Below are 12,284 nucleotides of genomic sequence, written 5' to 3' on the forward strand. Positions count from 1 at the left end.
ATCTGTCCCTACGCCTCTTCTGTTTCTGGATGTAGTGAAACGGCAGTGGGAATCCCCAGCCGCTGCTCCTCTCCTCTCGTCAAACGACAAAAGGAACTTTCACGTTTCTCCGGACCTTGAGGCTTTACTTCAAATTCCTTCGATTGATGCCCTCGTGGCTGCTCTTCTTCCTAACTCTAATGTTCCGGGCGACCCCGACGAAGGTCTTCGTCCTGATGAACGTCGATCTGATCAGGTTCTTCAGAAGGCCTTTCAGAGCTCTGCTTGGGCGATTAGAGCAACCACTACTGCATCCTTCTTCAATCGGACAACATTGCTTTGGTTACGCCAATTACAAGAAAAGTTAGCACCTGGAGATACGCGTATCAGACAGGACTTGAATAAAATTGTGGCTGCCATACAATTTTCCGCTGATTCTACCCTGAATGCTGCCAGGTTTTCTGCAAAATCCTTGGCTTCGTCAGTCACGGCTTGTCGTTTGCTGTATCTCCGTCACTGGCAAGCGGATGCCAGGCACAAGTGGCGTTTGGCATCGGTTCCCTTCAAGGGCACGAGGCTGTTCGGGGACGCTTTAGATCCTTTCCTCACTGAAACCAGGGATAAAAAGAAAGTGCTAGCAGCTGCTTACCGGAGAGGAGCACCCCGTTTCTCACCTTACCCTCCTCGTACCTTTTCCCGAGGTACTGACGGGGGGCCCTCCTCTTCTTCGTCCTTCCCTCCCTTTAGGAGAGATGGGTCCTTTAGCAGACAGCGGGGTTCTTCTGACAGGTCATTCAGGGGGCGTCCCTTTAACTCCAGGCGGCCCTTTCGCGGGGGAGGAGGTCGTTTCGTCCGTCGCCGTCGCTGATTGCATTCCGGATCCTCCCATTGGCGGTAGATTGGGCCTTTTTGCCGCTGTTTGGGAACAATCCACCTCGGACAAGTGGGTCCTCGCCACCTTGAAATCTGGGTTAGCCATCAAATTTATTGCCCCCCCCCCTCACACCTTTGTCTGCTGTCCGATTTCTCGCAATCCTGAAAAGAAGTCTCTTATGGACTCATCGGTTCAGCATCTTCTGACTATCAAGGCTATTCAACCTGTCCCTCCGGGTCAGGAAGGTTTGGGATTGTATTCAAGGGTGTTCCTAGTCCCTAAGTCTTCAGGGGGGTGGCGTCCTATCCTGGACCTCAAACGATTAAACAGGTACGTTGTGTATCGGAAATTTAAAATGCAATCATTGAAATCCATTCTGGACGGTGTTCGACGAGGCGATCTCCTCTCCTCCATTGACCTAACTGAGGCCTACCTCCATATCCCTATCCTTCCTTCCCATAGACGTTTTCTAAGGTTTTGTTATGGCGGAGCACATTATCAGTATAGGGCTCTCCCATTTGGCCTTTCCTTTGCCCCTTGCCCCTTTACAAAGGTGCTGGCTGCTTTGGCGGCCCGACTCCGTCTTCTCTCAGTCCGTCTCTTGTGTTACCTAGATGATATTCTGATTTTGTCCCCTTCTGTTCAGCAGGCTGTCTTGGATATTCGTCTGACGGTTCAGACGTTAGCGGCTCACGGCTTCTCCGTTAATTTGGAGAAGAGTCACCTCTCCCCTTCCACTAGGCTAGTTCATTTGGGTGCCCTGATTGATTCTCTTCAGGGTAAGGTTTTTCTTTCTCCCGACAGACAGACTAGCCTGAAGCAGTTAGTCTCCAGGGTTGAGGGGAGTCGGGCGGTTTCACCCTTAGTCTTATCTCAGCTTTTAGGTAAGATGATTTCTGCGATAGCCATAGTTCCCTGGGCCCAGCTTCACGCCAGGGAGCTCCAATGGTTTCTTTTGCCTTTGCAGAAGGCGGGCAGAGGCACATCATCGAGACCGATTCCACTTCCTTCTGCGGTCCGCAGATCTCTCCGGTGGTGGCGCTCCCCTGCCCTCGCTGTGGGTTGCTTCTTCCTCGAGCCCTCGCGGGTGGTGGTGACGACGGATGCCAGTCTCCTGGGCTGGGGAGCCCATTGTCAGGGTCAACTGGCCCAAGGGACTTGGACACCTTCGGAAGCTCGTCGTCCCATCAATTGGCTGGAGCTGAAAGCGGTCTTCCTTGCCCTAAAGTCATTCCGCCACCTGGTCTCCGGAGCTCATGTCCTCGTCCTCATGGACAATGTCGCCGCCAAGGCACATTTGAACAAACGGGGGGGCACCAGATCGAAGTCTCTTCTGGCCGTCGCAATCGCGTTGGGACTCTGGTCAGAATGTCACCTGTGTTCCCTTCGGGCGGAACACATCTCCGGGGTGCAGAACGTTCAAGCGGACTGGTTGAGTCGCCGGCGGATAGACAATGCGGAATGGCGTCTCCACCCGCGCATCTTTCAGGAGCTATCTCTTCGCTTCGGCCGTCCAGTGGTCGACCTGTTCGCGACTCACGAGAACACTCAACTTCCGCTGTTCCTCTCTCGGTATCCTCACCCTCGAGCAACTGGCGTCGACGCTCTTCGGGCTCCATGGCCTTCGGGCCTCCTGTACGCCTTCCCTCCGACGGCCCTCCTTCCGAGGGTCATCCGCAAAATTCTATCCGAGCAAGCGGAAGTGATCCTTGTGGCACCTCATTGGCCCCGGAGGCCCTGGTTTGCGGACCTCGTGTCCCTATCAGTGACCCCATCGTGGCGCATCCCCCTCTCGGACGATATCCTATCGCAAGGTGCACTGATGCACCCAGACCCGGCCTGGCTCAATCTGACCATCTGGAGGTTGAGCGGTGCACGTTGAAGGAGGTTCTCGTTCCGGAGGATGTTGTCCATACCTTGTTGTCCTCCCGACGTCCTTCCACGGAACGCATTTACTCGGCCACCTGGCGGATTTTCTGTAACTGGTGCAACCAGGTTGATGTGATGCCTCTACAACCATCTATTATTCATATTCTGATGTTTTTACAAAAGGGCCTCTCCCAAGGTCTCTCTCCTAACACTCTCCGCCGTCACATTGCAGCTTTATCTTCGGTACTTACCTGTGGTTCCCTGTCGTCCCTGGCCCAGCATCCCTTGATCCGCTGTTTTCTCTGGGGTGCAAGGAACTTGTGTCCTCCGACTCTTCACCGCTATCCTACCTGGAGTCTTCCTCTGGTCTTGCAATCTCTCACGGGTCCGCCATACGAACCACTTCGGACTACCAGTCTCAGACTTCTCACCTGCAAGGTTGCCTTCCTAGTGGCCATCACTTCGGCTCGCCGTATATCCGAGCTCGCCGCCTTGTCCACTCGTCTGGACCTTTGTGTTTTCCATACTGACCGAGTGGTACTCCGTTTGGATCCAACCTTTGTTCCGAAGGTCAACTCTGTGTTTCACCGTGCGCAAGAACTTATCCTGCCTAATTTCTGCCCCCGGCCTACTCATCCTCGGGAACGCTGTTGGCACACCCTTGATGTCCGGCGGGCACTGCGGATTTACCTGAAGAGAACGGCACCTTTCCGACGTTCGGAGTCTCTCTTTGTCTCCTTCTTACCTACCTCACAAGGCGGTAAAGTCTCCTCTTCAACCATCGGTCGTTGGATTCGTCAGACTATTGCAGCGGCCATTTGACGGCCGTGGCCAGGGGGGCTTTTTATCAGGTTCGCCTGATACGCCAGTTGCGCCCCTTTCTAGATCGGGACTCTCTACGCACAGTCACTCAGGCACTAGTCACTTCCCGCCTGGACTACTGTAACGCTCTCTACATGGGGCTCCCCCTGGGGTGCACCCGGAGGCTCCAGCTGGTCCAGAATGCGGCCGCGCGGGGGATTATGGGGGCGACGAGGCGCTCCCATGTGACACCTCTCCTGCGCGAGCTGCACTGGCTCCCGGTGGTCTTCCGGGTGCGCTTCAAGGTGTTGGTGACCACCTTTAAAGCGCTCCATGGCTTAGGGCCGGGGTACTTACGAGACCGCCTACTGCCACCAATAGCCTCCCACCGGCCAGTACGCTCGCACAGAGTGGGCCTCCTCAGGGTGCCGTCCGCCAGACAATGTCGGCTGGCGACCCCTAGGGGGAGAGCCTTCTCTGTGACGGCGCCCACCCTCTGGAATAACCTTCCCCCGGAGTTACGTATAATAACAGACCTCCGGATTTTTCGTCGGGCCCTGAAAACTTATTTATTTCAACTAGCTGGGCTGGCTTGAGCTAAATTTTAAATTGGTTTTAAATTGGGTTGTTTTAATTTACGGCCAGAATATGTAATTATTTTAATACTGTTTTTTAAATTTTGTATGCTTTGTTTTTACTTAGGCTGTGCACCGCCCTGAGTCCTATTTGGAGAAGGGCGGTATAGAAATTTAAACAAATAAAATAAATAAATAAATAAATGATGTTAGATCCCTGCCGCGTCCTTCACGTTTGACAGCTCACTCCACTCGCAGCGCAGCTACAACGGCCGCTTGGGCTACTCAGGCCCCTTTACTGGAAATCTGTAGAGCGGCCACGTGGACTTCGCCTAGCCCCTTCATCCGACACTACAAATTTGACCAGTTTGCGTCAGCCGAGGCTTCGTTTGGACGCTGGGTTTTGCAAAGGGTTGTTGCCGGAGAGGACTCTGCGGTCCAGCATGATCCCCCCATGACTCAGGGACAGTGAACTTGGGTATGTCCCACGCTGGCTGCTGTCTCCACTCTCAAGGGAGAAGGAGCGTTGGTCTTACCTGATACGTTCCTTCTCGTTGAGTGGAGACAGCAGCCAGACCCTCCCTTTACTTCAAGCTGGACCTGTTGTGTTTCTTTCCTTCTTCCTGTCTTGGTGTCTCCTCTTCTCCCACACACTGAGTCTGTCTTCCAGTCTTCGCCAAAAGCTGGCCTGCCCGGCAACAAGGGCGGGACTAAGAATAATTGGCAGACTCAGTCCTTCAAGCTGATTGGATGGGCACTACCCACGCTGGCTGCTGTCTCCACTCAACGAGAAGGAACGTATCAGGTAAGACCAGCGCTCCTTTTAACAGGAAAAGTCGGGGGTCATCTTATACGCCCAGTCGTCTTATACGTCGGAAAATACGGTATGTGTCCCAGAATAATGTTGCAGGATCTAATCTGAGTTGGTCACCAGGACCAGAGGTTTAGTCTTCCAAGCTTTTGGACTTGTGCTGGAGCTCATCCTCAGGGAATTTACCGATGACTGACTCAGATTGGATCCTGCAAAGTTTCACCTGTTTGATATGGACATGCCTATTACACTAGAACTAGAATCATCATTTTTTTAAAAGAAAAAAGTTATAAACCAAGACTACAGGTAGTCCTCGACTTCCAACCACAATTGAGCCCAAAATTTATATTGCTAAGTGAGACATTTGTTAAGTGCATATTGCCCTATTTTACAACTTTTCTTGCCACGTTTGTTAAGGGAATTGTTGGCAGTTGTTAAATTAGTAATGGTTGTTAAGTGAATCTGGCTTCCCCATTGACTTTGCTTGTCAGGAAGTCGCAAAAGGAGATCTCATGACTCTGGGACAATGCAGCCGTTGTAAATATGAGTCAGTTGCCAAGTGTCTGAATTTTGATCATGTGACCATGGGGATGGTGAAATGGTTGTGTGAAAAATGGTCATAACTCATTGTGTGCCATTGTAAATTCGAAAGGTTACTAAACAAACTGTTGTAAGTTGAGGACTATCTAGTGGAAACTTGTTCCTTTACAGCAGGGGTCCTCAAACTACAGCCCGCTGGCTGTATACGGCCCGCCGAAGCCATTAATCTAGCCTGCGTGGGACCACGAGGCTGCCCTGCCCACATCACCCCACCCACCCGCCGGTCCCCATCCTGCGGAGCGCAGGACTTACCTTTCCGAGCTCCGCGGGCTGGAACTGGAAGGTAAGGCCAACATTTTTGGCCTGCAGAATGCTTCTGGAGGTGGGGGAGGTGAAAAACAGGGGGCGCGGATGCCCTGGGAGGCCAAAAATGGGCCTGTTTTTGGCCTCCCCCGCCTCCAGAAGATAAGAGACAGAGGGAGGGGGGGGAGGGACGGAAAGAGAGAGACAAGACACACACAGAGATAGGCCAAAAACGGGCCCATTTTAGCCCGTTTTTGGCCTGCCGAATGCTTCTGGAGGCGGGGGAGGTGAAAAACATGGCACATGGATGCCCCGGGAGGCCAAAAACGGGCCTGTTTTTGGCTCCCCCTGCCTCCAGTAGCACTCTGCAGGCCAAAAACGGGGCGCACGGAGGCCTCCCGGGGCATCCACGTGCCCCGTTTTTGACCTCCCCCGCCTCCAGAAGATAGAGAAAGAGAGATAAACAGAGATAGAGACAGACAGAAAGATAGACCGAGAGAAAGAAAGAAAGAGATAGGGGGAAAGAGACAGAGATAGAGATAGACAGAGAGAGAGAGAGACTTGTTGATTGTAAGCTCCTTGGGGCTGAGAAGAATTGCTGCAAAACTGAGTTTCCTGAAGTGGACCACTAGACTCCTAAACAACTGAAAAAATGATCTAGTAAAAAGAAAAGTCAACCAAAAGCGCAACATGCAAACAAAAGCAAATAAAACACCCCCAGGAGCAAAACAAATTCAAGTTTAATTTGTGTGCATTGTTTAATGGATTGCTAAATTGGCCACGGCCACCTAGTCACATGACCTAGCCACGCCCACCCAGCCAACCTGGCCTCCCAACAATCTGAGGGACCGTGAATTGGCCCCCTGTTTTAAAAGTTTGAGGACCCCTGCTTTACAGCACCAATAATACTGTTCATTTTATTGAGCTTTTTTTTTGGGGGGGGGGGCTGATTACAATACCAGACCTTGAGTTTAACGTAACAGCCAAAGGTAAATCTTTTCTTCATCTTTATATAGTGATTCCGATTCAGACAGCTCCAATTCTGGAAATGAGTGTCACCTGGGTGACCGCCGGAATGCTCAGAAAAACCAAGGGCGTGGAGGCCACGTGGATAGAGGGCAGATGAGAACACAGCGAGGAAAAAGGCAAGTTGCATGGGGAGAGGGCCTTCAGTGTGATTGCTAGTTGCTAATAACCTGTTTTCCCCAAAATAAGACATCCCCTGATAATAAGCTGATTGCTTTTGAGTGCATGGCGATAAGGCCAAGCGCTTATTTCAGGGTTCAAAAAATATAAGACAGGGTCTTATTTTTGGGGAAACACGGTAGGTGATTTGGAAATAGAATTTTTAAGAGTGATTGCAAGAAATTTTTAGTCTTTGTCTGACCCTCAGATGAATAGAATCATGCACGCAGCAGTGCTGTATCCAGAACTGTTATGCACAAAGTCCTTAATACATGCCAATCCTACTCTGCAAGATCCTTAGGGATTTTGGACAATTCAAGTGTGAGGCCCAACTCAGATTTAATCCAGTTTTATTAAAGAGATTGTTTCCTACTGACATGTGTGATTACTTGTATAGCAGATGTGGCTTTTCCTTCAGGTATACATTTCTTCAGAAGTTTCAGTTTTGGCCCTACATTCATACATATTGAGGAGCTGTGATGGCGCAGTAGTTAGGATTGCAGATAACAAATCATTTTCTTAGAGACCTCATAAATTCCTCTTCTTGGTATCTGTTGTAATTTTCAGTTTTCCAGCTCATTGCATTTCTTAACACGGTTCCTTTGCAGCTGTTTGAGTCCATCTTAGCCCATTTGTCTGCTTCCTGTGACATTTCCCACTTCCATTCATACTCTAAAGTGCTTATGTTGTGTCTAAATTGTAATCAGTGAACAAAGATAGTACAGCAGTAATGATCATGAAGATCCCACCAGTCTCAAGGTTGACTCAGCCTTCCATCCTTCTGAGGTCAGTAAAATGACCCAGATTGTTGGGGGTCTGACTCTGTAAACCTCTTAGAGAGGGGTGTAAAGCACTGTGAAGTGGTATATACAGTCATGGCCGTAAATGTTGGCACCCCTGAAATTTTTCCAGAAAATGAAGTATTTCTCACAGAAAAGTATTGCAGTAACACATGTTTTGCTATACACATGTTTATTCCCTTTGTGTGTATTGGAACAAAACCAAAAAAGGGAGGGAAAAAGGCAAATTGGACATAATGTCACACAAAACTCCAAAAATGGGCTGGACAAAATCATTGGCACCCTTTACTTAATATTTGGTTGCACACCCTTTGGAATAAATAACTGAAATCAGTCACTTCCGATAACCATCAATAAGCTTCTTACACCTCTCACCCAGAATTTTGGACCACTCTTCCTTTGCAAACTGCTCCAGGTCTCTCTTATTGGAAGGGCGCCTCTTCCCAACAGCAATTTTAAGATCTCTCCACAGGTGTTCAATGGGATTGAGATCTGGACTCATTGCTGGCCACTTCAGAACTCTCCAGCGCTTTGTTTCCATCCATTTCTGGGTGCTTTTTTTGACGTATGTTTGGGGTCATTGTCCTGCTGGAAGACCCAAGATCTCTGACGCAAACCCAGCTTTCTGACACTGGGCTCTATAGTGCGACCCAAAATCCGTTGGTAATCCTCAGATTTCATGATGCCTTGCACACATTCAAGGCACCCAGTGCCAGAGGCAGCAAAACAATCCCAAAACATCAGCGAACCTCCACCATATTTCACTGTAGGTACTGTGTTCTTTTCTTTGTAGGCCTCATTCCGTTGGCGGTAAACAGTCGAATGATTTACCAAAAAGCTCTATCTTGGTCTCATCTGTCCACAAGATGTTTGCCCAGAAGGATTTTGGCTTACTCAAGTACATGTTGGCAAACTGTAGTCTTGCTTTTTTATGTCTCTGTGTCAGCAGTGGGGTCCTCCTGGGTCTCCTGCCATAGCGTTTCATTTCATTTTAATGTCGACGGATAGTTCGCGCTGACACTGATGCTCCCTGAGCCTGCAGGACAGCTTGAATTGCTTTGGAACTTGTTTGGGGCTGTTTATCCACCATCTGGACTATCCTGCGATGGCACCTTTCATCAATTTTTCTCTTCCGTCCACGCCCAGGGAAATTAGCTACAGTGCCATGGGTTGCAAACTTCTTGATAATGTTGCGCACTGTGGACAAAGGCAAATATAGATCTCTGGAGATGGACTTGTAACCTTGAGATTGGTGATATTTTTCCACAATTTTGGTTCTCAAGTACTCAGACAGTTCTCTTCTCCTCTTTCTGTTGTCCATGTTTAGTGTGGCACACACAGACACACAATGCAAAGACTAAGTGAACTTTTCTCCTTTTTATCTGCTTTCAGGTGTGAGTTTTATATTGCCCACACCTGTTACTTGCCCCAGGTGAGTTTAAAGGAGCATCACATGCTTGAAACAATCTTATTTATCCACAATTTTGGAAGGGTGCCAATGATTTTGTCCAGACCATTTTTAGAGTTTTGTGTGACATTATGTTCAATTTGCTTATTTTCCTCCCTTTTTTGGTTTTGTTCCAATGCACACAAAGGGAATAAACATGTGTATAGCAAAACATGTGTTACTGCAATACTTTTCTGTGAGAAATACTTCATTTTCTGGAAAAATTTTAGGGGTGCCAACATTTACGGCCATGACTGTAAGTCTAAGTGCTCTTGCTATCTATGAGTAATTAGTATAAAACAGTTCAACACAAACACTCATAAGTATTGCATGGATGATTGCATAAGGGTCTTAGCAACCCATCCAGTTCATCTCTCTCTATCCATCTAGACATGATCAAGGTCCTCTCAAGCGCCATCGGAACCGCAACACTATGGATTATGAAGACCCTGAAAAGGAATTCAAGAAGGAACGGAGGGCAGCACGCTTCCAGCACAGAGCCCATCCCAAAAAGCTGCGTCTGGAACCTCTTATCTTACAGATCAATGCTCTGGACACTGTTGGCTCTGATGGCCTTGACTGGAATGAGCTGAAGATTGTAGGCACCTGCCAAGATATCACAAAGCATTACCTGCGCCTCACCTGTGCCCCAGACCCGTCCACTGTCCGTCCTCTGTCAGTGAGTAACCACCAAGGGGAAAGCAAAAAGAGCCTGCCTAGTACAGGTAGTCCTCGACATACGACCACGGTTGAGCCCAAAATTTATGTTGTTAAGTGAAAAATTTGTTAAGTGAGTTTTGCCCCATTTTACAACTTTTCTTGCCACATTTCTTAAGTGAATCACTGCAGTTGTTAAATTAGCAAAACCATAGTTAATTGAATCTTGCTTTCCCATTGCCTTTGCTTTCAGAATGTCACAAAAAGAGTTCCCATGATCCTGGGACACTTCAACCGTCATAAATACAGACCAGTTGCCAAGCGTCTGAATGTAAATCACATGACCATGGGGATGCTGCAATGGTCATAAGTGTGAAAAATGGTCATAAGTCACTTTTTTCAGTGCCATTGTAACTTTGTCACTAAACCAACTGTTGTAAGTCGAGGACTATCTGTCCCAAAGGTGCTTTTTCAGGAGGCAACTGGACTTTCTTGTTTTTCTTTTGAAGACATTTTGCTTCTCATCCAAGAAGCTTCTTCAAGCTCTGACAGGATAGTGGGGAATGGAAGGATTTATATTCCTTGCAGACAGCTGGTCATTTGCATCCTTTTAGAGCAGGGCTGTCAAACTCCCTGGCATGTGGCCCAGCTGCATCACACGTTGGCCACGCCTGGTTTAGCAAAGGGGAAAAAGTCCCGATACGTCATGTGACGCCTCCATGACTTTGACACCCCTGTTTTAGAGGGTCGTTGAAGCACTTGGAGGTTTATCCGTGTCCTCAGGGTCACCTGAGTAGTGCTCCTGGTTCCTGTAGTCTGCAATTTTTTCCTCTGGAAATCCATTCCTACTCCCACACCATTCAAGTGCTTCAACAACCCTCTAAAAGCATGCAAATGACCAGCTGTCTGCAAGGAATATAAATCCTTCCATTCCCCACTATCCTGTCAGAGCTAAAGAAGCTTCTTGAATGAGAAGCGAAACGAAACGTCTTCAAAAGAAAAACAAGAAAGTCCAGTTGCCTCCTGAAAAAGCACCTTTGGGACAACCATGACCTGGATGACTGAGAATCTCTACTGATTTGAGGACTAACTGTATATTTTTGCTTCTATTTTGCCCTGTCCTTTATGTCAGGGGTCCTGTTATGGTCCCGTCGGAGCCTGCGGCCAAAGAGGAGATGGAGCTGGTGCCGACGGAGGGGGAGGGCGCAATCCCTATGGCCCATGAGGAACAACCTGGGGATGAGGACAAGGGAGTCCCGGGTCCCTCAGGCCTTGGAAGAGTAGGCAGGGAGGAAGAGAGGGCGCAGGTGGACTGAGGAAGGGGGGAGGTGATAGAAAGGGCAGGCAGAGGAGCAGAGGAGGGATGGAGCTCCGGAGACAAGTAAATGCTTCCCCCATCTGATCCCCGAGTGCAGAGAATGGCGAGGAGGCAGAGTCAGCGCAGGGCGACCTGACTACTCGGGAGGAGGGTGCCCCCCCCCAGATCACCTGGAGAGTAGCATTTTCGTTTTGTCAGGAACAAGCGTTGTATTTTGTGGCAACATGCTCCACAGCTCCGAGAAGAACTTTGCTCCAGAATCCTTGCTGGTGTGGACTGAGGTTTGATCCTTTGCTTTGACATTCGTCATGAACTTTTCCAAGTTTGAGACCCTGTCTTGCCCCCATGGACTTTCACTCCTGGGAAGTTGCACGAAGTGTGTACAGGTGTATGTGTTCGAGCCTTGCTCTTGGACTGTAAGGGTAACCTGGGGCCGAGACCTTGGAGAACGGACTGGGAATTGCTGGATTGTGGGGGATGGTGGTTGAATAAAAGTTGTCAAGCTTCTGCCTAGCACATGTTGCTTGCGCACCAACCCTGGGTCATAACAGGTCCCCAACCCCTGGGGCCACAGCCCGGTACCAGGCTGTAGCCTGTTTGGAACCAGGCCACGCAAGTGGCAGGCAAGCACACATGTGCGCAGATCCACTTTTGTGGGCAACGGGCAAGTGCGCATGTGTGCAAAGCTCCATTTGTGGGAGCAACAGGTGCAGGCACAAATGGAGCTGCACACACTCGCCCAATGCTCACGCGGAACCATCCCCTCTCACCCCCTGCTACCGCTGGTTCACAAAGTCGGAAAGGTTGAGGGACCACTGCTTTATACAGTTCTGGGTTGGTTTCAAGACAATAGGCACTCAGGATGTGAAAAATTCTAAGAAAGGAAGAGGAAGAAGAAGCAGATTTGCCCAGCCAGGTGTACAAAAATAGAGACAGTGTACTAGACAGGATGAAGTGGTACAAAAAAAGATAAATATTCCTTTACTCCTATTATGGTCATAAACATCCACTCTGCTCTTCTTGTCCAGTATTCATGTTTTAAAGTTACGTGGATGGACAATCTTCTCCCAACTTGGACTGCTGAATTTCAGGCTGACCTTTTTTTATTATTAGTAGTAGGCAGGA

The 12,284-nt window shown here is 49.1% G+C and overlaps 1 protein-coding gene across 2 annotated transcripts in view; it reads left to right on the forward strand.

Moving 5' to 3' along the window:
- LENG8 (leukocyte receptor cluster member 8) overlaps window positions 1-12,284 on the forward strand; it is a 113,032-nt gene that overhangs the window by 32,008 nt on the left and 68,740 nt on the right. For both annotated transcript variants that reach the window (XM_070944409.1, XM_070944410.1), the window contains exons 9-10: window positions 6,769-6,897; window positions 9,575-9,863. In XM_070944409.1, coding sequence (XP_070800510.1) covers window positions 6,769-6,897; window positions 9,575-9,863 — 418 coding nt within the window. The remainder of the gene's footprint in view (window positions 1-6,768; window positions 6,898-9,574; window positions 9,864-12,284) is intronic.

Source organism: Pituophis catenifer, unplaced genomic scaffold (genome assembly GCF_029215685.1).
Source record: "Pituophis catenifer annectens isolate HBS135680 unplaced genomic scaffold, rPitCat1.0.hap2 SCAF_5, whole genome shotgun sequence".
In the NCBI taxonomy this organism is placed as follows: Eukaryota; Metazoa; Chordata; class Lepidosauria; order Squamata; family Colubridae; genus Pituophis; species Pituophis catenifer.